This window comes from Chelonoidis abingdonii, chromosome 25 (assembly GCF_003597395.2).
Source record: "Chelonoidis abingdonii isolate Lonesome George chromosome 25, CheloAbing_2.0, whole genome shotgun sequence".
NCBI lineage: Eukaryota > Metazoa > Chordata > Testudines > Testudinidae > Chelonoidis > Chelonoidis abingdonii.
In genome coordinates, this window is record NC_133793.1 from 15,047,762 (window position 1) to 15,072,558 (window position 24,797).

The 24,797-nt window shown below is 49.4% G+C and overlaps 1 protein-coding gene across 1 annotated transcript in view; it reads right to left on the reverse strand.

Moving 5' to 3' along the window:
• NKAIN1 (sodium/potassium transporting ATPase interacting 1) overlaps positions 1-24,797 on the reverse strand; it is a 207,473-nt gene that overhangs the window by 51,128 nt on the left and 131,548 nt on the right. The window contains exons 2-3 of the mRNA XM_032802232.2: positions 16,291-16,428; positions 11,137-11,217 (exon numbers count right to left, since the gene is read on the reverse strand). Coding sequence (XP_032658123.1) covers positions 11,137-11,217; positions 16,291-16,428 — 219 coding nt within the window. The remainder of the gene's footprint in view (positions 1-11,136; positions 11,218-16,290; positions 16,429-24,797) is intronic.

Genomic DNA, 24,797 nt, shown 5'->3' on the forward strand with positions numbered 1-24,797 from the left:
GCAACCAAAAACATTCGGCATCATTTTTTATTTAAAGCCAAAAGTTTGGGGTTTGTGTTGTCAGAAGCAACACAAAAAGACCCGTCAGTGTTTTGGTTTCGAGGTTTTTCAGTGAAAAATAGATTTTTTTTTTCTTTTCTCATTTTCACTGAAAATTTTCATGGGGGAAACTAATTTCCCAAGCAGCAACACGTGGGAGATGAATAGCCAGGGACACCTGAAGACAGAACACTCAGCTGGGCACAGGAGATTCAGGATCTATTCCCCACTCTGCTGCTGGGTGACCTTGACCAAGGTACTTCACTGCTCCGTGCCTCAGTTTCCCCATCTGTACAATAGGGAAATGATACTGACCTCCTTAGTAAAGCACTGTGGGATCTCTTGATGAAAAGCACTAGATAAGAGCTGGGGGTTCTTTTTATTATTTAATAAGAACAATGCTGTTTGAGGGGACACAAAAGAGGGCCCAAAGGGCCCCTCACATTTCTGCAGATGCAGCTGACATGCCCATGATAGCCTGCATGTGTCTGAGCTGCAGCCTGTTTGTGCGGGTCTCAATCCAGCTCCCTACAGCAAAAGCCACCCAATGTTTGGGATGGTTAGGAAAGTGTCGGGCGCTCAGATTCCATGTGTGCTGGGCTTCTGCGCAGCCTGCCCCATCCCTGGCTGAAACAGGAAGAACTGAACTACGCCCAGAATGAGACAGAGACAAGAGAGCCTGCCACAGCCCAAGCCCAAGTGGGAATAGCAGAAATCTCAGGGAAGTGACACCTCTTTAGCAAAGAGGATTAATAACCCAGATCTGACTCAGGAGGCTCAGAGTTTCAAACAAGAATCCAGTCTCCACATCCCAGTGCAACCCTACAGGAACAAACCAGCAGGTGCACTTCCTGAGGCGCCTTGACTGTAGCCTACTCCCAAGTCTGCACAGCCCAGTGCTCATGGATAGCCCCTCGATAACAAAACAGCGGGCTGTGGTCTGAGGGAGAGAAAAAAATCCCACAAAGAGAAATTTCACCTTCCAACATCTAAGGTGGATTCATGAAAAACCTGGATTTTAAAAACTTCAAAATATTATCGTGGCGGCATCGTCTGGCGATTGCCAAAAGAGAGGACTGACCACTCCAGGCATCCTGCAGCGACTCATGGAGGGTGGTGTGGAGCAGACCCTGGTCTCTGGACACCGGTTACTTATCAGTGTACCTATTTCTCTGCATTCCAGCTCTTTGACAGCGTAAGATTCCCCTGCTTTTTCTGAACACCAGTTTACAGCTCTCCCTGCTGCCGTTAATTTTAACAACACAAACTTTTATTAATAATTTAATGTTAACATAATGTTTTTGCTGAGATTTATTGCTCCAACTGCTGGGAGCTTCCATGCAAACAGCAGCCGTGCCACATCTTTGCACAATATGCGCTGTTGCTTCGCTCCTTTCCCTCTTTGTGAGATCCCAGGGCCTGTTTCTCCATTGCCTTGTGCAGTCGTTTAAAACAGAGCTTTTGTTACCATTGTGATCTGGTCGTACGCCCACTTTGCATTGATTGATGTACATAACAACACTAGGTACCAAGCACAAGGGAATCAGGCCCCTGGAGCCTGAGGTCCAGACTCGTTCCAATCTCCCTCACCCCAATACAACCTCCTCGCAGATTTCCAGGATAATTTTTAAAGCCGGAGTACACCTCCTAACAGCCTTAGGGGCCTGACATGCCGGCTGCTTCTGGGAGCAGCACGGAGCCAGGGCAGGCAGGGAACCACCTGAGGTAAGCGCCGCCTGGCCGGAGCCTGCACTCCAAACCCCTGCCCCAGGTCGGAACCCCCTCCAGCACCCCAACCCCCTGCCCCAGCCTGGAGCCCCCTCCTGCAGCCCAAATACATCCCCGGCTCCACCTCACAGCCCACACACCCCCTGCTGGAGCCTACACTCCCTCCCACCCCTCAACCCACTGCCCAAGTCCTGAGCCTGCTCCCATTCTCCAAACCCCTGTCCCAGCTCAGAGCCCCCTTCCACACCCCGAACCCCTCATTTCTGGCCTCACCCTGGAGCCTGCAATCTCAGCTGGAGTCCTCACCCCCTCCAGCACCCCAACCCCCTGCCCCAGCCTGGAGCCCCCTCCTGCAGCCCAAATACATCCCCAGTCCCAAACGCCCCCTCACCGCAATCCCCCAACGCGCCAAACCCTTGTCGCATTCCAGCCAGTCCCTGGGGGTGCCCCCTCTACAATAACTGCCAGCCCCGATAACAATAACCCTAGCTCCCACCGCGAGTCTAACACCAGCCACATCCCATAGAATACTCACGGTCTTCAATCGCCGTTCGCTACCACCTGCCAACGCCCTTGCCCGCAGCCTGAGGCCCACTCCCATGCTCCAAACCCTAAAAATCCAGTTTCAGAAGGCCCCCTCCCACACCCTGAACCCCTCAATTTTCTGGCGTCACTCAGACTGGAAACCCACACCCTCGCGGTGGATGCCCTCATCCCTGCCGCAACCCCACCGCCCTGCCCCACCGCCAGTGAGAGTGAGTGAGGGTGGGGGAGAGTGAGCGACGGAAAGAGGGGGGCTGGAGTTGGGTGGGGCCTTCACGAGAAGGGGTTCAGGGCAGTGGATGGGGGCCTGGGGAGTGGGCTCAGGGCGGGGGCCAGGATGTTCGGTTTAGTGCAATTAGAAAGTTGGCAAGCAACGCTAGTCCAAACTAAACATCTGAGCCTATCTCTCTGATATTGCCTCCTGTCCACCCATCATCTCAAGCTCAACATGGATAAACCAGAGCTTCTAATCGTCCCGCCAAGATCCACCCACCGCCTCCTTTCTTGGAAACCGCAGATAACACCATCCCCCTCCTGTCACTCAGGCCCGTAATCTGGGCGTCATCTTCCACTCGGACGTCTCTCTAGGTCCTCACAGCCAGGCTGCGCCTAAGTCTTGGCAATTCTTTCTGTATAATGTCTCCAAGATACGGCCTTCCCTATCCATCCACACAGCTATAAATCTCACCTCGGCTCTTATCATCTCTCTTCTCAATTACAGCAGCATCCTCCTCTTTGGCCCTGACAAAGGCAGTCTCGCTCTGCTCCCATCCATTCAGGATGCTGCTAAAAGATCGTTCTCCTAGCCCGTTGCTTAATTCCACACCACCTCGCTCTTTGCATCTCTTCCCTGGCACCCCCTTATACAGCACATCAAACACGAGCTATGTGTCTTCATGTTCTGACCTATCCCCGCCTGACCTACCAGCTCTCAGTCACTAGCCAAATGTCGACTCTGGCTCCATGATTCCAGCCTCAATCGCCCACTTGTGACATTTACAAACAGGCCCGGTTTGTATGGCCACATTCAGAACAGAATTCTTTTTGATTCTAGTTTTCCTGGCTAACTGGAAAACTGGTAGAACCGTGACATGAGAAACACCATGCTAGTGAATCCTAACAAACAGAGAAGTTATTATTATTCAGTCTGTTTAAAACTCTTTGCCATTGTGTGTTGTTGTTTGTTAATCTGTATTTAATTCAAATACCTAAGAAATACTTTGGAGGATAATTGTCTTTGTTAAAGAATTCATGTTACTGCCACTTCTGCTAAGCCTGAGAAATCTCAGAGACCACATTTCCAAGACCTTGAATGAGCCATCTACCAAAAGCCAGGGAAGATTTTACATGACATTACTGATATTTGAGGGACAACACAAGGGAGGGAATATTTTTTACTGGACCAACTTCTGTTGGTGGCAGAGACAAACTTTTGAGCTTACACAGAGCTCTTCTTCTGGTCTGGAAAAAGTAACCAAACCGTCTCAGCTATATACAAGGAGGGACAGATTGTTCAGCATAAGAGGTTAACACATGCTGCATGAAACCACTTAAAATGAAGTGGGCAATTAACACCTGTGCAGTCACAGGACAGAGGAGAGTTAGCAGGTTACAAATTGTTGTAATGAGCCATAAAACCAGGGTCTCCGGTGAGACCGTGATTATTAGTGTCGAGCAGAGATACGAATTTAAATTCCCAAGCTCAAAATAAACTGGCCATCAGCAGCCTTTGGTTTGAAATTAGATAAAGGTTTCTAACCATCACAGGAACCAAGTTCTGGAACTGCCTTCCAAGGGGAGCAGTGGCGGGAAAAAAACCTAACTGGATTCAGGACTGAGCTTGATAAATTTATGGAGTGTGATGGGATTTCCTACAATGGCATGGAGCCAATCTGCACCAGCTAGCAGCAAATATCTCCAAGGGCCAAAGATGGGACACTAGCTGGGGAAGGGGGCTCTGAGTTACTACAGGGAAATATTTTCCAGGGGTCTGGCTCATACGTGCCAGCCCCACCCCACTCCCCCCCTTCCATGAGGTCCCACCCATTCCTGGCCCCCATTCCAACCCTTTCCCCAAAGTCCCCGCCCCAACTCCGCCCCCTCCCTGCCACTATTCCAACTCCTTCCCCAAACCCCTGGCCCAGCCTCTTCCCCATCTCCTCCCCTGAGCACGCCACGTCCCCCTCCTCCCTCGCTCCTGGAGTGTGCTAACACTGCCAAACAGCTATTTGGCAGCAGCTGGGCAGGAAGTGCTGAGAGACAGGTGGAGGAACGGGGACACAGCGTGCTTGGGGGAGGAGAAGAAGATGGGGAGGGAAGCTTGGTTGCTGGGGGGTGCAGAGCAACCACTAATTTTTCTCTGTGGGTGCTCCATCCCCGGAGCACCCACAGAGTCGGTGCCTATGGTGTCTTGCCCACATGCCCAGGGTCGAACTGATCACCATATTTGGGGGTGGGAAGGAATTTTCCCCCAGGTCAGGTGGGCAGAGACCCTGGAGGGTTCTTGCCTTCCTCTGCAGCACGGGGTCACAGCTCACTTGCTGGTTTAAACTAGTGTAAATGGTGGATTCGCTGTAACTTGAAGTCCTTAAACCATGATTTGAGGACTTCAGTGACTCAGCCAGAGGTTAGGGGTCTGTTTCAGGAGTGGGTGGGTGAGGTTCTGTGGCCTGCAATGTGCAGGAGGTCAGACCAGATGGGCATTGTGCAGGTTTCCTTTGAGGACGAGGATGGAGAGGTCAGATATGGAGTGATCGCTTTGAGAAAAGTGTTGGCCCATGGGTGATAGAGTGCTTCCATCTTTGATCGTTTTCCTGTGTGAGTTCATTCGAAAGCGCAGCGACTGTCTGATTTCACCTACACAGTTGTTTTTGGGGTATCTGATGCACGGAATGTAGGACCCATAGATCTTGAAAGGTGTGTTGTGGGGAGTGCTGATCACTGCGGCAGTGGAGATATGGCTGCAAGTTTTACATCTGTTCTGGCAGGATCTGATGCTGCTTGGGATTGGTGTGCCCTGCTCTACGGGCAGCTTGCTTCTGATGATGAGCTTGGCGCGGCTGGTGGGTTGGTTGAAGGCCAGAAGAGGATGCCCCCTCTTCTGGCCATCAACCACTCCCCCAATCTCATCATCAGAAGCAAGCTCCCCCCGTTGGAGAACAACTATCCTGCTCTGCTCTGCACTCTCAGCAGGATCTCCAGCTTCACACAACAATCCATCAGGATGTTTCTGACATGCACTGACTGGGCTGCAAGCAAGGCAGCAGCAGGGCACCCTGCAGTGCTCCTAAGCTTCACAAGAGCCAGCATGGATCCAGGGCACTTCACACAAGCCCCGACTCTGCTGCAGCCATGTTTCATTAGCAGCCTCTTCTGACTGCCCAGTCTCCTGGTCTCCACACAGCTGGATGCTGAGGGTGAATGACTAGGTGCAGTGGCAGATTAAGGGACCCATGCTGATTCCCACTGAAAGGCTCCTATGAACTTCAGGGAGAGCTGGACCAGGCCTGAAAGCAGGAGCAGCAGAGCTGAGACGTGGGGATAATGCTGCAGAGCTTTTTGTTTTAGTGCCAAAGGAGGCTGGCTATTGATCAGCGCTAGGTTAGTTTCCCAACTCCTTCCGACAGGCAGCGAGGGCTCTAGCTGTCTGCTGGAAATAGATACTGCAAGTGTCTGCTGATTTCTCAAACCCATTAACACAACAAAAATTAATTTACAGTTGATATTTCCAACTCTCCAGGATGTTTCCCTGCCTATCAGTGCTAGCAGAAGGCTACGCTGGGCTTTGAAGGTTCAACTGTCCACAAGCTCTTGATTCCCCAAATTGCTCCTAACAGCACATACACACACACAGGGTAATTATCATTATTAATGACTGCCAGTGTAAGTAACCATGTTCTAAGGGTGGCCAATGTACCTACAAACAGAAACCTCACCTGAGCTCCCTCAGGAAATGACGGTACTTGCAGTATCTCCCCTGGGAAGTTCTTCTAACCTCCCTCTAGCTCTCACTCATCGCAGAGAGACTCATCTCAGCCTTTTAGACTTCTGCCCATGTGTGTTCTAATAGGACCCACCTGTTCTGACTGCCTGGTGAGTCAGCAGAATAGCCCTGCACTTCCATGCATAGTCCTAAAGCCTGACACATGCTATATAAAGATCAAGTATTAATAAGAGTTGCACAGACAGCACCCTAGGTACATGTATGATATAGTACAGAAGGAATTAAAACCTATCCCACGTCCCAAAGAGTTTTGTCCCACTGCTTACATGACAGGCACAACCTGATATCTGAAATACCAAGCTCAGTTCATGCCACTTCCCCTCTAGGAGCATCAACAGTAACACAGAGGCTGATTCTTCACTGCGCTGCAACATCATTTACACCAGTGCAAAGTGCATGCAAAACACCACCATTCTGATGGATTCCCACCCCCTGCACTCACTCTTCCCTGGGGTGAATGATGGTATGAAGTACAGGGTGACGGAGAAACAGGATCTCGGCAAGCTGAGGACCGCAGACAATTCTGTTGCTGCTGGTGTGTAAGGCAGAGTTATCTCCAGCTCTCTGTCCCATAGCTGGATTCACTCTGCAGGCTGGTCAGTGTAAAATGTGTCCACTCCAGTCAAACGAGAGGCCTTGTCTACACTAGAAATAGTTTGTGGGTATAACTGTACAGCGAGAGCGATACTGGCACAGCCAGCTAGCGGAGAAGCAGCTTTTACCAGCAAAAGAGTGATTTTGCTGGTAGAGTTTACTTCAGCTCTGCAAAGAAATAAGCTCTACCAGCTAACAGATTTTTTTTCTGCCAGCACAACTGCATTTACACAGGAGTTTTGCTGGCATAGCCATGTCAGCTGGGGGGTGATTGTTTCACACTCCTAAAGTCTGGCTTAGACTTAACATTTTGACGGACCTTGCTGTGTTGATCCGCGGTGTGAAAAATCCATCCCCTTGCATGAAGTCGCTGTGCCAGCCTACCACCCCCTGTAGAGCAACTCGGGCAATGGCTGAATGATTCCATTGTCCTAGCTACCTCTGCTCAGGGAGGTGGCGTTCCTGCACCGCCTTCCGTCACTGGAGCGTCCACGCTATAGTCCCTGGAGTGTCGAACTGATGTAGCTATGCCAGGTAAGCAGTTAGGTGTTGCCCAGGCCTCAGAGATGCACAGGAGTCACAGTGTTGAGTGACGAGGAGCTGTACGCAGCCTCCTTTCTGGCTGTAACCACTCGTTATGTGCCTGTTTCTCACTATAGCGACACACAGATGGATCCCACAGCAGCTGCAGTGAGAGCTGCAGCCTTGGCTTATGAAATTGTGTTGTCTGATTCATGCAATCCATAAATTGAGGCAGCGCTAAGTGAGAGCGCGTGATTAACGAGCCCCCTGAAATTCCCAATTAATCAGTCTCATTCATTGTGCTCCTCTGCGCTCCACGTTCGAATCTGCAGCCTTGTTCCCTTCCGAAGCCGCCCATCCCATCGCCCTCGCCACTCTGCCCTTCCCGGGATGCTGATGGATCTAAGTAACAGACTGGAGAGCCAGCAGCGCTATCCATCTCTGTCGGGTCAGTAAATGGAGCTGGTGTTTCAGAGAGTGATTTTGCCATCGCCACCAAATGCACACATCTCTTTAGATTTAGTGAAAGTGTCACTCGCTGCCTTTCTGGGGAGGCTGGCGAGGGGGCGCCATGGTTGGTTTGAAGAGATAAAGAAGCAACAATCGCCTGGATGGTGTACATGGGAGATTACTCTGTATGCTTCCCTCCATACATGCTGCCAGCCAGATGTGCAGGTGCTGTGCTGTCACAGGGAAGGCATGCACAGCTCTGCCCCATTGATGGTGAGGTTCTCTTGGGGGCTCTTCTATATCCACTGAGATTCCTCCGTTCTTCCCTGCGACCCAGAAATGAGTCCCCGCAGAACACCATGGGAGTCACCCCATTTGGTGGCTCTCCAGATTCTGTTAGAAGAGGCACCAAAGAACAACATGTCCCAATCACTCTTTCTGTCATGTCAATGTGGGGTGGAAACAACCAGCTTGGGGTGAAATCATGTAGGTTGAATCCTGGTGAGCAGAAACCATTTCTGGTCTGAAAGAATCACAGTATGGGTGGTGTGAGGAGAAACTATTGCCGGACAAAAGTACAGCAACCAGAATGCCACAGAAAGAAAGAGTTGCAAGGAGCAGCAATCAGGAGAAAATAACGCTGCATACAAATCACTGGGAGGAGAAATTATTGCTCTCTGCATGCCATGAGGAGACTAAAATACCATGAGGAGAGACGGTCACACCCAGAACCAGCGAGGAGAGACCATCACTCCCAAACCTCTGAGGAGAAAAATAGTGACCAGAACAAGACTCATGAGCAACCCTTGAACCATACTGACCATTATCACCTCATTGTTTCCATGTACTCCCTGTCTGTCTCCATCTGTTGTCTCTTGTCTTATATTTAGTTTGGAAACAGTTTGGGGCAGGGACCATCTTTTTGCTCTGTCAGTAGAACCCCTAGCACCAGGGGGTTCTGGACCAGAACTGAGGCTCCCAGCCTCTGTGGTAATAATCATAATAATTAACAATAAAATCAGTGGGCACTGCCCAGCCCTTACAGACAGCTTGACAAAAGCAAACCAGCGTGTGCTGCCCAGTCTACAGGAGTTACCCCAAAAGCCAGTGTGTGCAGCTCTGTGCTCAGGAGGAACCCTACAATAACAAGCCACTATGCGCAGTGCAGTGCTCCTGGGCTCCTCTGCTGCTCAGTATGCCCACCCGCCTGCCCGCCACAGGCTTAGTACCCAGAGACCGAGTCTTCGAGTGGCAGAGACCTTCCAGCCCTGTGATGTTGGACTCTAGCCCATCTGCCCATGACCTGTCCCTTGCTCTGTGTCTGCACTGTGTTTCTAGTGCCTGGAACTGGTGCCATTGGACACACAGTGAAGAAGTCTGAAGTTTTCATGGGCTGTAAATATGAAGCTAGCGGAGCACTGAAGATGAAAGGATGTAGAAGGGAGGAGATGGAGGAGGGGAAACACACCAGCTCTTCACTTCTGGAGACATGGAGTGAAATCCGGACTCCTTTGAAGTGAGTAGCAAAATTCCTATTGACTTCATTGGAGCCAGGATTTCACCCCAGCCTCTGCAAATCTGGGTGAGGTTAAAAGTAGAAACCAAGTTTGGAGCCTTGGCACATTCACCCAGACAACACTTGTTCCCCCTCCCCACACAACCACAAAGCTCCACTAAGAGAGACTCAGAATAGAGTTGGCCACAACCCAGAATTTCCATCCCGCAGGAAATTCCAAGATTTTGAAATTTGGCGTCATCCTAAATTCGGCTGAAAGGCTGAAATCTCAGAATTTTTTACAAACAGAAATATTCCGGTAGTATTTTGTTCCGACCGTCTCAAAATCTAAAAGGTTTCAACTTTGTTTTGCCTAATACAATATACTCTACAAGTAAAAATGATTACTTCAAAACAAAACATTTTGACCTTATTGAAATGAAACATTTAGTTAATTTCCCACAAAAATTTTGACAAAATTGCTCCCTTCCTGCAAAACGTTCCAAATTCATTGAATCCCCATTTTCCAGCTGTTGTTTTCAGTGTTGTTGTAGCGGTGTTGGTCCCAGGATATGAGAGAGGCAAGGTAGGGAAGGAAACATCCTTCACTGGATCCACTTCAGCTGGTGAAAGAGACACGTCTTTGAACGCTTGTGTCTCTCACCAACAGAGGTGGGTCCAATAAAAGATAGTTCTTCACCCACCGTGTCTCTCTCATGGTCCAGCCGAAAGCTGTTCCGCTGGAAATGTTTTGACCAGCTGCAACTCAGACTGGGATAGCTGGTAGTGCTGCAAGTTAGGGCTGAGGGACACCACCAGAGCTGTGTGTAAGGAGGCCAGGTGATGTTGCAGGTGACAACTGAGGTGCAGCTAAATCCTTATCTCTGCGGAATCTGAGCACGTCACAACCATCAATAGAGCTTTATCCTCCAAACACCGCTGTGCAGTAGGGAAGTATCATCCCACTTTACAAAGGCAAGGGGCAGATTAAGTGCAGTAGGGAAGTATCATCCCACTTTACCAAGGCACAGGGCAGATTAAGTGACTTCCCCAAGGTCACACGAGGAGTTTATGGCTTAGGCAGGACACCTGGTCTCCAGAGCCTCAGGCCAGCACCCAATTCACTACACCAGTGGTCCCCAACCTTTTCTGGGTGGCGGGCACCTGATGACAAGCCACCGAGGACCGTGGCCGGTGGACAAGCATCCGCCGAAATGCCACCAAGAAGCGGCAATGTCAAGAGGCATCGCTGCTGAAATTCCACCGAAAATCAGCGGCATTTCAGCAGCGCCGCCTCTTGATGGTGCTGTTTTTCAGCAGCATTTCGGTGGATGCTTGTCCGCTGGCCAGTACGCGGGCGCACATAGATGCCCCGGTGGGTGCCATGGCACCTGCGGGCACTGTGTTGGGGACCCCTGCACTACACCATCCTTTGAACAGCAGCTGAGCTGCATTTGGGGGAAACATGCAGATCACTTAGCCCCACCGCCTCCCGCAAGCCAGAGCTATCGGCTCATCAGTTTCTGCAGTGCTACGGTGTGAAAGAAAGAAAGCTGAAAACCAGTAAGCAGCTGCAGTGGCAGGAGTGGAGATGCACTGCAACCTCCCGCCCCAGCGCTGCTGTTCCCCAGCACCGTAACCTCCATGTGCGTGAGGAATAACAGCAGTAACGGGAAGGATGTGAAAGCCAAGAGGCAGGGATGCCAGGCTGATCAATGGCTCTGGAGGAGCCAGCGCTCAGTGCCATTAGAGAGGTAATTACCTGTGACAGGTGTCCAACTTCCAGGTAAAAGCAGATGATGAATGCGTTCCATCCAACCCACAGCACCAGCCACGCCGCGTACTGGGGAGAGAAAGAAACAGAGGCTCAGAAATGCAGAAGGGCAAAACAGCCCTTGGCAGCAGGAGACAGAAGCAGCTGGGCACTGGTGTGGGGCTTCTCCAGGGGGCTCTGCCCTCGGGCAGGGCATTCGAAAGAGCCCAACAGCGTTCAGATTTCTCCTGCACCCGCTTTTTGCCCTGAGCCAAATCCCACTGAGGTCAAGGGGAGTCTTTCTGCTGACTTCAAGGGGCTTTGGATCAGTCCTTACGCACATGGGCCTTGCAGAAAGAGACAGCCGCATGCACCACACATTTGGACATGCAAAACTCAGGCTGGTGCATGAGCTCCCATCGCTGCCTGCAGCTACCAGCACGCACAAGCAAGTGCATTGTTTAATGAGTAATAGACCCAGCTCTGCTTTCACAGACCCCAGATTTACACCAAATTTCAGTGGGGTCACCCCTGGTGTAAACCAGAAACAGGGGACAAGGTGATCAGACCTAGTGTTTGTAATCTGTTGGCCCCAAAAGCATTCGGGGCTCTGGAAATGAAAATCTGTTATAATTTATCACATACCTGCAGCACCTTGCAAATATCAACTAATTAACCCTATAATGCCATACACACTCCCAGGAGATGGGTGCATAGGTATTATTATCCCCCTGTTACAGATGGAGAAACAGAGGCACACAAAGCAAAGTGATCTGCCCAAGGTCATGCAATGTGCCAGTATCAGAATGAAATTTCCTGGCTCCCAGACCTGTGGTCAGGTCTCAGCCCACTAGATTAAGCTACTCGCTTTATGTTATAAACTTCAATTGAATCAACCAGAGACGGGTTCTAGGCCAACTTTCTCCACCAGCGTTGACCCCCTCTCTCATCTAAATGCTCCCATACTCCAGGGAAAGCCTGAGCAGGATCTGAATGTCAAAGCTCAGGCCCATCTCTAAGAGCACAATGTCAAACCCAAAACACTCGTCCTCTCCCCCCTAACCAGGTGTGGGGGGATCACAGGCAGGATCCAAGAGGGGTTAAAGTGGAAAAACCCCATGGTAAAGAAGTGGTTCCAGTAGTTAAAATCAATGCGGAAGCCCAGCTTTACCAACCTCGCCCCTGTAGAGACATTTGCGCTTCTCACCAGGGCCCAGTACAGAACAAGATGGGAGAGGAAATGCTCGAGGCTTCTCCAGAGCTCTTCGGCACAGAACGAGACACCGACTGTGAACTCTACCATACAAGTCATGATGTCACATGAGAGCATTTATGGTGCTGTCATTTGGAGCGCCAGCAGAGGAGGGCAGTGCGACCCACGGGCTGCAACAAGAGCCCCCGGTCCTGAGTCCTGGCTGGGCTACAGACTTCCTTTGTGACCTTGGGTGAGTTGTCGATATACTCATGCCTCAGTTTCACCATCTATAACAAATCCTACCCTCCTTTGTAAAGAGCTTTGAGATCTACAGCTTCTGAGAGCTAAGTGTGAGATTATTACCAGTGGTGGTTTCAATGCTTTCCCAGAAGAAATCATCATGCAGCAATTGCATCTGTCCAGCTGAGAACAGAATTTGTTCTACAGAAAATACCATGCAAGTCTATAACACCTGACATCTAAGGATGTTGGCGCTTCACAAACATTGGGCAGATCCTCCCACTTCCCCCTGCGCATTAGATTAGGGCGGTTCTCCCTGTCTCACAGATGGGGAAACTGAGGCATGGAGAGTTGGTGTGAGTTGTCCAAGATCATGCGTCAAATCAGGGGCAGGGCTGTAACTTGAACCAGGAGTCCTGATTCCCCGTGCCTTGCACCCTGCGTAGCCAGTCACACAATGCAGGCCAACGATAATAATGGTAACTGAACTGTCCCCTGGGGCAGACAAGTGGGAGTTAGATAGGATGAATTAGCTGATGTTTGGTCCCTGCTACAGTCATTTGACCACATTTCCCAGATAATTGGCTGGGAATTACAGCATCACTGAGACAGCTTTGGGGCTTGTCAGCACCAGGCTTATTTATCCAGTGCCTTGCCTTCACGAGAAAGGGTTTGCTGATATAGCTGTACCAGTGACCCCCCCCTCAGAGGAGATGCAATTTATACTGGCAAAAGAACTGTTGTGCTGGCTTAGCTTAAATCAGGTCCCTGAACTGGGGAACTAGCTCAAGCTAGTCCGGGAAAAGGACATGTTTTCAGGTATAACTGTGTCTACATTTCAGCTTTCCCCGGCCCAGCAATATCAGTCGGGGTATGAAAAAAATCATACCCCGGAGTAACCTACTTACACCAGCATAGTGTTTAGGTGTAGACCTGGCATGGGGTAGCTCTGCCAGTACAGCTACTCTGATGCAAATCCCTTGGATAGATGTGTTGCACCAGTGTAAACAGTGGCTTGCACTGGAGGGGCTGGTGGAAACCAGTGTTAAAAACTGTAGGGCAAGAGGGTCCCTATTTACAGGGTTGCAGCATGTCTACACTAGGGGTTAGTGCAGTTAACCTCAGTGTGAAAACCCGCCAGTGCAGAGCAGGCCTCCGGGGAGATGTAAAAGGAGTGTGCACAGTGCAGGCGCGGGGCCTGTGTTGCATTATCTGGGTCAGCCTGGGATTACTATGCACTTCTGCCTCTCTGTGGAGAGCAGCCAGCCCAGCAATGGTGCCCAGGAAGTAACAAGCCTCAGATCTCATCCTTCTTTCCACATCTCCTTTTTCTCATGTCTCCTTTCCGGAGCCCCCCCCTTTACCTTCTCCTGCAGCCTCGAACTTCTGCCCTCAGTTTTTGGCCCAAGAGAGGAACTGTGCAGCAAAAACCACAGAGCTCGGGGGGTAGGGACGTGGCGAGGTTGCTGGTGATGGAGGAAGCGGAATGGTTCATGAGCACGGGCCAGACCCCTGCCCGCATGGACCCCTTGGAGGGTTAGCAGCTGGGGATGAGGATGAGCCTGGGCACAGCACCAAGGGAGGCAGTAACATTTAAGGTCCCTGAATCTATTGATCACCCAGCACCAGGCACCGAGAGCACTGGAGGGAAACGCCAGAGCCCTGCCATGCAGAGCCAGTCGACGCATGGGCTGGCCGCTCTGCCCACACCGGAACAAAACTCGGCATTTTGAAATTTCCCACGGAACATCGAAACAAGCTTATCAAAGTGCAGCACAGAATGATAGAATCATAGAACATCAGGGTTGGAAGGGACCTCAGGAGGTATCTAGTCCAACCCCTGCTCAAAGCAGGACCAACCCCCAACTAAATCATCCCAACCAGGACTTTGTCATGCTGGGCCTTAAAAACCTCTAAGGAAGGAGATTCCACCACCTCCCTAGGGAACCCATCCCAGTGCTTCACCACCATCCTAGTGAAATAGTGTTTCCTAATATCCAACCTAAACCTCCCCCACTGCAACTTGAGACGATTGCTCCTTGTTCTGCAGTCCAAACACTTCACTTTGACTGTCTAGCTTGGAGTTTAATATCATATGACATGAGAGTCCAAACAGTCAGGTGGAATCCGAGCCCTTCGACTTTATCGAAACAAAAGGTAGTGGGTTTTTTGTCAAACATTTCAGCAAAATCAGACTGTGCCCATGAAACGGTTTGATTTTGTTGCATGAGACATTCCATCAGCAGCTTTTCAACCATCTGCGCCGCCATGTGGCTGGCTTCCTCAGCTCCCTCTGCTCCTGCCACCCACTCCCAGGAGCAGGCATGGGGGAGGGATTCTGGAAAAAAAACCTCACCCTCATTTCATTCCCACCCTGCTCCACATTCAATCAGCTTCCTCCTCCTGTCACCTCCTTCCCTAAACCTCTCCCTCCCCACTCCTCTGTCTTTTCTCATTTTCTTTGTGGCCATTCACAAGGAGGTTACTCTCCCTGAGCTTCAAGTGACCCTCAAATCTCAGAATAAGACTCTGCTCAAACAGCCAGTTTCAGCCAGTTTCACCCAGTTTTCTGTCTAAACCAAATGAAACAGCAGATCCCATACGGAGCCATACCCTGGCCTGGGGGTCACTCGAAACATCACTATAACTCAGCTTAGGGTCACTTGAAACCACACCCTAACTTGGCCTGGGGTCACTTGAAACTGCCCCTAACTCAGCCTGGGGTTACCTGAAACTGCACCATAAAGTGCCACCGCGTTCTGCTTCTCCCCCCTCCCTCCCAGAGCTTGTGACATGAAATAGCTGTTTCCCACTGCAAGCCTGGGAGGGAGAAGGAGGAACGCAGTGCACTTGGGGAAGAGGCAGGGCCAGGGCAGGGTTTTGGGGAGGGATCCAATGGGGCAGGGTGGGGGGAGATTCAGGGTGGAGGCAGGGCCAGGAGTCTGAGCACCCACTGGCGCCAACAAAACTTGGTGCCTGTGACTGTAAGGATTGAAAAGCCTTAATGAACCTGTTAATGAACTGGGCTGAGTCCTGAGTGTGCAATGAAACTCCAGCCAGGCTGCCCATCTGCACGGCCCCCTCGTCTCTGTCCAGCGTTGATACAGGGCTTGCCCTGCTGGAGCAGCTCACAGACCCAGGGGAAGTTGCACAGCCCTTCATAACACCAGACAGGGCAGGCCTGGTGGTTACCCTTATACATACACAGGGACCCTTAGTACTAATGAATCTGGTGACAAGCTGCCTCTGTGACCCAAAGCTGTTGCTTCTGAGCAGTCTTTCCAGGACCATACATGCTCCCTGGCTTGCATCCCTGTCCCGCCCTCTCCTCCATGAGGATCATGAAGAGCCTTCGGCAGGGTGCTGAGCAGAGGGGGTTGGTGATGCAGATGTGATCGATTTCCCCATTTCTCGTGGGGCATGCACGGCCTTTCCAGGCATGGATCTCCTTGGCACACTCTGGGCCACTACAAATTTAATTGATCTGGGAATTGGTCCTGCTTTGAGCAGGGGGTTGGACTAGATACCTCCTGAGGTCCCTTCCAACCCTGATATTCTATGAGTCTATGAAATTATCATCATTACTGCTGAGTGCCAGCTGGTGCCAGCCGATAGCCCCTGAGCAGTAAAGCCACTCGCAGTGAGATCTGCAGAGTGCTGTCCAAAGTGCTGGAAGCGAAAGAGATGCACTAGCAGGCAGGGTGCACTGGCCAGCCACTTGAACCTACCATTATGAGGTATTTGGATCTGTACTGGATGGTCCCAAAGATGCCCAGGATGACAGCCATAATGTGTAAAAAATTAGCCAGGATGGGCACCCACTGATAGCCCAGGAAGTCGAAGATCTGCCTCTCCAGCGCTGCTATCTGGAAAAGAACAAAGGGGGACAGAGCAGAGAATTACTCATTGCACGGCGGCTCGCGGGACATTAAAGGCAAAGTGTATCATGTAATTAATGGGAAATCCCATGGACAATTAGTTACAATAGACTGAAATGTCTGCATGATTCATCGTCCAGAGTCCAGCAAATACATCACAGCAAAGAGGATTTATTAGGAATTATCACCAGCTGGAGCTGGAGAAGGAGGGACTGGGGAGACTTGAGCCAGGGGAAATGGACAGCCAAGAGCTCAGCAGGTCGGAACCTCTCCCCATGTTGAACTGCAGGCCACAGGCTCCTGATTTGACTGTGAGCAAGTGCCTTCCTAGCAAAACCAGTGGAATAATTTACCAAGGATCATGGTGGATTCTCTATCTCTGGCAATTTTCAAATCAAGACTGAGTGTTTTTTCTCCAAGCTCTGCTCTAGGAATGATTTGGGGGAGGTTCTCTGGCCCATGTCATCCAGTTATACCAGTCAAACTAGGTAAGTGTGATGATCCCTTCTGGGACTGGAATCTAGGAATCTCTAAAAATGAACTGCAGAGAGTCTGTGAAACTTTCCTGGCAATTCATTCTCTCTTGGCACAATTCACACTCAGCGCTCCAGCAGCAAGCCAGGTGCCCAGACACACTGAGCTGATGGCAAGGACGGATACTCCAGAATGCCCTTCTTGGCTGCGGGGAAAGGAGCTGGAGCTTGTCCCTGGGCAGTGAGAGACAGAGAGATGGGCCAGAGCTGCGAAGTTCAGATCAGGCTCCCAACCTCCCCAACGATGGAAGAGGCTTGGATCTATTTTTCTGATTCTGAGCCATCTGATGGGGCTTGTCCTGCAGTGAATTGCATTGAATAGCAATGGGGCCCTGTAAAGAAAGACTTTCCCTCCTAGCAGGACAGGAGGTGCATAAGGAGGTCTGGAAGCTGCGTTCCGTCTCAGAACCACCGCGGCCCTGGGATTAGTGAAGACAATGACAAAGCTGGGCTCAGGCAGCAAAGAGCAGCATACAGAGAGGACAGTGGTTTGGGCCTTGGCCAATGACTCAGCTTACAGGTTAGAGCAGGGCTGGGCTTTGGAGACTCAAGCAAGGGGATAATAAGGGAAGTGGGACTTGTCATGTTTAGCTCAGTTAATTCTTCTATTTAAATGTCCTTCAATTACCTGCCACTCGGCAGCACTGGAGTAGGAGTTGCTCTCCAGTGCCCTGGCACTAGGGTCACTCGCTGAACTCGCCTCTTTGGCACAGACGAATGGGAAAACCCAGATTCATCCCTGAGTTTCATTTGCTTCAGGGAAAATTTCCTAGCCCAGACTGAGAGAAACTTTGTGAAATCAATACAGCAAAACAGCTGATATTTTCCAAGTGGCTTTCCAAGGGTCCTTTACAGGACAGTAGAAAATTCGAGCTGTGCCACCTTTACCTCCAAATCAGTCTGTTATTTCACGATTCATAGCTCTTTATGTACAGAATTCTCTTTGTTTACCACCATGATTTTTTAATGGCACTTGTCTTTCATAATCCATAAATAAGGCTTTGATGCGGTTTTAAATATTGCACAGAGATTTCTGCATGCATGTAAAATTAAAGACCGTCTCAGTATTTGTTTCTCTGCCTACTGTTCCATTCTTTATTTAGCTCTGTATTTCTTACTGGCTTCAGGCCTATTAACCTTAATTATAGAATTCATTTTAGAAAAGGTTTAAAAGAGGGGGCAGATACTTAGTGTTTTTCTTAAAACCTCAGCACCTGGAGTCATATGTGGTGGCTGTAGGGAAAAGCTTGCAAACATGACTCTTAAATACCAGTGGGCGAGGAAAATAAACACTTTACTAATTTTAAGCCAGTCTCATGTTTTTCGGCCACAATTCCTTGCACTTGGTGTTGGGTTTGTGTCTGTCTCTCTCCCCAAGTATCCCCACTGAAGCATATGTGTGTTGGCTGAAAAGTTTTAAACCAGGGGTCGGCAACCTTTCAGCAGTGCTGTGCCAAGTCTTCATTTATTCACTCTGATTTAAGGTTTCATGTGCCATTAATACATTGTAATGTTTTTAGAAGGTCTTTTTCTACAAGTCTATAATATATAACTAAACTATTGTTGTATGTAAAGTAAATAAGGCTTTTTAAATGTTTAAGAAGCTTCATTTAAAATTAACTTAAAATGCAGAGTCCCCCAGACCAGTGGCCAGGACCTGGGCAGTGTGAGTGCCATTGAAAATCAGCTCGCATACCGCCTTGGGCACACATGCCATAGGTTGCCTACCCCTGCTTTAAACCCTGATCCTGCAATTTCTTGCATCCTGGAGGAGTGCTGGGCCTGCATGCAAAAAGTGGCAGGAGTTGGGGCTTAGCCTTCAATTCTGTGGGGCAGGAGCATCTGACTGCCAATGCTCTCGACCGTGACCGTGCTAAGGCAAAAAGGGGTATTTGAAAATGTGTTTCCCTGAGCTGCAGCCTGAGATTTTTAAATGCAAGTGTCTGGATCAATCCCATTACTAGGGGGATGCAGTTGTGGGCAAGTCACATCCCTTCTCTGGGCCTCAGTTTCCCCATCTGTAAAATGGGGGCAATGATACTGTCTCTTTTGTGAAGCCCTTTGAGATCTACTGATGCCAAGTGCTATATAAGAGCTGGATATCATTATTATTATTCAGCAACTGCCCCAGGAGCAGCTAGCTCTGCATAAGAGACCTTCAGTGCTGCAGTCTACTCCAGCTGGTTGCGAATAACTCTCCCCCTTCCCTGCATTGCCTCTGCGTCCTAACATGAGGAAATCTTAGAGCCGGTCAACACTGTTTGGACAAAAAGTTTCTCATTCAGAAAAGGGGTGTTGTCAAAAGTGAACATTTTCACAACCCCCTGTCATAAGGTATAATTCCCAAATCTGAACCTTAGCGTCCAAAAGTTGGGTACCTGCATGAATCCTCTAAACTTAATTACCAGCTTAGAACCCGTAACGCTGCCACCAAACAGGAATTCCAGTGCCTGGTACACTCTGGTCTCCCCGAAACCTTGCCTGGGGACCCCCAAGACCCAGATTCCCTGAGTCTCACAACAAAGGGGAATAAACCATTTCCCTCCCCCTCCTTTCTTCCTCCCAGATTCTTCCCGCCCTGGGGACACTAGGAGATCACCGTGCTTCAATCCCTTGAAACACAACACAGAGAGATCAGGTTTTGCCTCTCCCCTGGCACTTTGGACTCATCAGCACAATGCACAATTGCCTACTCACTCCACCGACCGTGTCTCTCCAGGGATAAATTGCGCCCACTCATTTAAATATTTAAAATAACACATAAACCCTCCTCCAGGCTCCCCCTGCTGGTTGCCCTAAGATTAACTGTAACTAAACTCCTGAATTAACAAAACAGAAGAGGAACAATCCCTTCCCCTCCTTCTTTTTCCCCCTCGTCTATTAGTGCAACCAGTTCTTTCCCTGAGAGAGAACAGTAATTCTGGCACAGAGATTCCTATCCCCCTTGAGCATCAACTAGAAAAGAAAATCAAACAGGTCCTTAAAAAGGAAAGCTTTTAAATAAAAAGAAAGAAAAGACATAAAAATTGTCTCCTTGTAATCAAGATGAAAAATATTACAGGGTCGTTAACCTCTATAAAAATGAAATAAACACCTTAAATCAGGAAAAAATAACATTTAAACATTTCCAGCAAAACTAAAGAAACACACTTGTAAATAATCAGAAAACAATGTAAAGCATATGCATTTTATTTTTATTCCCCCTTGTCTACCGTGTACTTTCAATTGGAACCACAGACGGATTTAGAGAGACCTAAGAAGGATAGTGTGGAGGATCAACCCTCACAGCCTAGAGAGCACACTGACCCAGAACAAAGGACCCACACCCAAAACTTCCCTCCCTTGAGATTTGAAAGTATCTCGTTTCCTGATTGGTCCTCTGGTCAGGTGTTGTTTGTTAACCCTTTACAGGTGAAAGAGACATTAACCCTTAGCTATCTGTTTATGACACCCCCCTCTCCCCGCCCCATGTTTTTGAAAAAATTATTTGGATTTTCATTGGAAAACCGAAAACCTACATTTAGGGGGGGATGTTCATTTTCTGGTCAACTCTAGAAAATACGCTTAGACTTTACAATTTTGGATCTAATGGAGAGCTAATGGTATAGACTACACACGCATGCACACCCCCACACCCTGAGTCTATCACAGCTGCATTGAATTTCTTGCAAACCTCCTGCTTTGCTTCATATATGACATACAGCGTCAGGTAGCAAGGAAACGCAGAAAGCAGACTCTTAAAACACAATTCTTCTGGTTCTGTGCAGGTCTTAGCATAGTCAGGCCCTGGTCCATGGCCCTTAGGCGCTCTTGCAATACAAATAATAAATAATAATACCCTTAAAAATGAAACCAAAGAGCTTTTTTTGGTGATGGAGTAATAGGATGCAAAGAGGTTTCCACTGCAAAAACCTGTCCCAGTGAACATGCTGCATGCAGCTCAGGCGATGCATTTGCTGTGTCCGTTCAGCAAACAGAAGCATGAAGGCAGTTCTGCCCAGGGGCTCTGTTCAGATGGGTTTTGCTACCGTGTCCAGGAATGAATTGCAGCCCAACATTTACAATCAACAGCCGGATTAAATTAACTACCAGGCTCTCTCTCACCCCTTGCCAGAGACGCCGCCCAGTTCTAGCCCAACCTCTTCATTACACACATTGTTACCACAAGTCTCGGGTTTGGCATTGTTCTTAAAGTCCCAGGTTTGGAGGTGAGAGATTCTCCATTTCATTTAAGAGGAGTAAGGACCAGCTCTGCAAAGGTATTTAAGCAGTGAAAGGTGCAGACAGACCCATAGTGAGATTTACAGACATCTAAGCAGGCTGGGGGCTTGTTTCGCATTGAAAGTCGATTGGAGGTAGGTACCTAACTCCGGTAGGCACCTCTGTAACTCCCAGTAGGCACCCACAGGGAAATGTCATTTCACAGAAACCAAAACTACCAGCAGGAATGTGTCAATTTCACCGAAATTTTGTATTGATCTTTGTTTTTTAAAAAAAGTATTTCCATTCGGTTGAGATGTTCCATTTGGACATTTTGGGCAAGGCCCATTTCAACTTTTCATTTCAAAATGACTTTTTGTTTTAAATTTGATTTGGTTTTCTAGCATAAAAACATTTACAAATTGAAACATGTCACAGTAAGAACCAAATGTTTTGATTGACCAAAAATGATTTTTTTTCTCGTTTCACTTTGCAGAGGACATTTCCAAATTCTTTGTATTTGGTTTTGATCTGAAATGAAAATGAATTTAGAATGGCAGAATTTCCCATGAAACGGCAATTCCAGTCCCTGCCTAGCTCTACGAAATTCCTTTGTAACCTGGCCCAGGGTTTCTAGCCCCTATGGCTGCAGAGAAAAGCTGGCAAATCTGAACATTAAAGGCTCAGAAACTTAAAAGTATATATATATATATATATACACAGAAACATATTAATCTCATGATTTTAAAGCCAATTTCATGAATGTTTGAGGCCAGATCTGATTTCTGAATGCTCAGAGCGGGCAGTACATCAAAGGATCTGCCTGTGCATTTCTCCGCAGCCCATTTTGAAAGAGGAAGTACACTGGGGTCACTAGATGCTGCTCAGAGACTTTCCTTCCTACCAAATCCATCTGTCGCATGTGCTGGAGTGTTCTCATAACAACTGAGTCCAGGCCAGGAGTAGGAGACATTCTGTGCAGTGACATTAAGCAGCACAGACTGGGAGCCAGGGAGAAACACAAGGTCTGTCTATGTGCCGCAGCCTCAATAAAGAATCCCCTTTACATTTATATGCATCACAGTCCAGTCCCGTCTCTTCACTTTCGCAAGGAGATCTCACTACACCCCCAGTTTTATCCTGCTCAGTATCACAAGCTTTGATCTGTTTCTGTGTGGAGCTATAGTAAGTCTATCTGGCAAGCTATACACAGACACAGTACTAGGACTCTTGGGATCTATTCCCACCTTAGTCCCTAGATAGACTTGGGTGTGTGTCTGGAGCCAAAGGACTGAGCCAAGATGAGAATGGCTGAAGGACGAGGAGGAACTGGCAGGTTTGCCGGCTGGTGCTGCAGCCAAGTGCAGCAAGTCCTCACTCCGTGACTCAGTTTCCCCAGTAAAATCAGGTTTACCTCCTTTGTAAGCTGCTTTCAGCACTTCTGGTGAATAACACTGAATAGGGGCAAGGGGTTATTGTTACTTTGCACCCCATATAACTTCTCAAATCAACACTTCAACCCTCGCTCCCCCCACCGCTCAGACCTCATTTGGCTGGAGTGAGCATCTTCTATAGATGAATTATAACTGTGCAGCAAACAATGGATTTATCATGAAAAGCCCAGTGGGACACGAGCCCCCAAATCCCCTCTCAGGGGCCCTACCAGGCGATCTTTATTTAAGCGCAATTTCTCCAAGCAAAGTGAAGTTCAGCATGGGAGTGACCATGGATAGTGCGGCTGAGCAGAATTTACTGCAAACCAAAACGACTCAGACAACAATCAACACAGAGCGTTGGCCAATTTCATTAGTCGGAGGGACGCAGGGCTTATTGCTTTCGATGGCTGCACTTAATGGGCTGAGTGAAATGTGTGTGTCACCGGCTAACAAGTGTTATTTATGCTTCAGGTTACTGGTACCTTTATCAGTCGGGCTACTGGGATTTACTGCCCCTCCCCACACTCACAATCCAAGGGTGGTCCTAGCGTGTGAGAAGCAAAGTCTCCTGCCGTCTGTGAGGGCTCAAGACCCTTGTGATGAAGCAGCAGCTGATTTCGGGTGTTGTGGTGCCTGGTGAACAGACTCCTGAGTGGGACGTTAACCAGTTATTGGGGTTCTATGATGCTGGGGGGACATTCCCAGGAACGGGTTAATTTGCAGCTTCATTTGAGAGGAAGGACGATTGGGCTGGTGGGGGTAGGCTTGCCAGCTTTCTAATGGCTGGTAATGGGATCCTTAAGCCTCCTCTTCCCCCAGGCCTTCCTTGAGGCCCTGCCCCCTTCTCTGACTCTTCCCCCAGATCCCGCCCCATCTCCGCCTTCCTCCCCCCCCCGAGATTAAAAAAACCCAGACATCAGTGCTCGTCAAATGGCACCCGGGCACACAAGCCAAAACCCAAACTGGATGGATGGCAGCCCTAGGTGGGTAAAGGGAACTCACATCCCTTTAACAGTGACTCCCAGCTGGAGAGAGAGTAGCGTCTAGTGGGTAGAACCTGGGGCTCAGAGCAGCTGAGTTCTGTTCCTGGCTCTTTGCTGATTTTGGGCAAAGCATTTCACCTCTGTGTCGCCTCTTCAGATGGGGACTCTTGGGAGCCAGGACTGGCTCCTACTGTCTGTGCAGCGCCCAGTGTGAGGAGGCCTGATTTAGCTGGGGCCTGTAAGTGCCTCTGTGATACAGAATCAGGACAGCTGGCTCTGCCACAGACTTTGTGTGGCCTTGGGCGAGTCACTGAATCTCCACCGGGACAGTAGTTCTGTCTTTTCTGTGCTGGGCCTAATCCGGAGCCCCTGGAAAGACTCTTCAGAGAGATTCAGTCAGTTGTCTTAACTTGGCTTTGGATCAGGGCTTTTGCAAACGCTTCAGGGCAGAGTCTGTCTCTCACAATGTGTCTGGGCAGTGCCTGGCATGGTGGGGCCCTCATCTCACTTGGAGCCTCTGGCACTCATGGAGTAGAAATGAGAATAAGCCTAAGCTGCCTTGCTCACACCCGACTCCCTGCCTGTCTCCAGCCATGGCCCTGGCCTTGTTTGTAACATCCTTGAGCTCGATCCTGCACTTGGCTGCAGCACCAGCTGGCAAACCTGCCAGTGCCCCCTCGTCCTTCAGCTGTTCTCATCTTGGCACAGTCCTTTGGCTCCAGACACACACACCCAGCCCACTCTGTGGCTTCTCTCCCTTTCCCCAGAAGCTGATCCCCAAGGGGTCCAGGCCCCAGCTCCATGATGCCCCTCCTTAGGAGAATCCAATATGCACTTAGAATGGGCACCGGGTAAGGGAAGCAACTCTTAACAAATCTGCACTGCCTGTCCTGCTCTCAGAGCCGGTATCTCAAGCCCAGGTTGGCTCTGCTGTGGTGGGTTCCCTGTTTGAGCTGATGGGTTAACATAGCCACTGACCCATCCTGTGTTCGGCAGCGTGGGAACATCGGCCAGAGGAGCAGAGAGCCAGATGTGCACAGCCAAGCAACTGTCAAAGAGGGTGACAGCTCAGGCCTGCCCCCACTAAACCCACCAAATACCTATTGCAGAGACAAAGGGTTTCCTCCGGCCTGGCAAATCAGCCATGTTCCTTGGGCATTCGCAGGCCAAGCGCCGTTCTCAGCGTCTTGGCCTGTCTCCTCCGG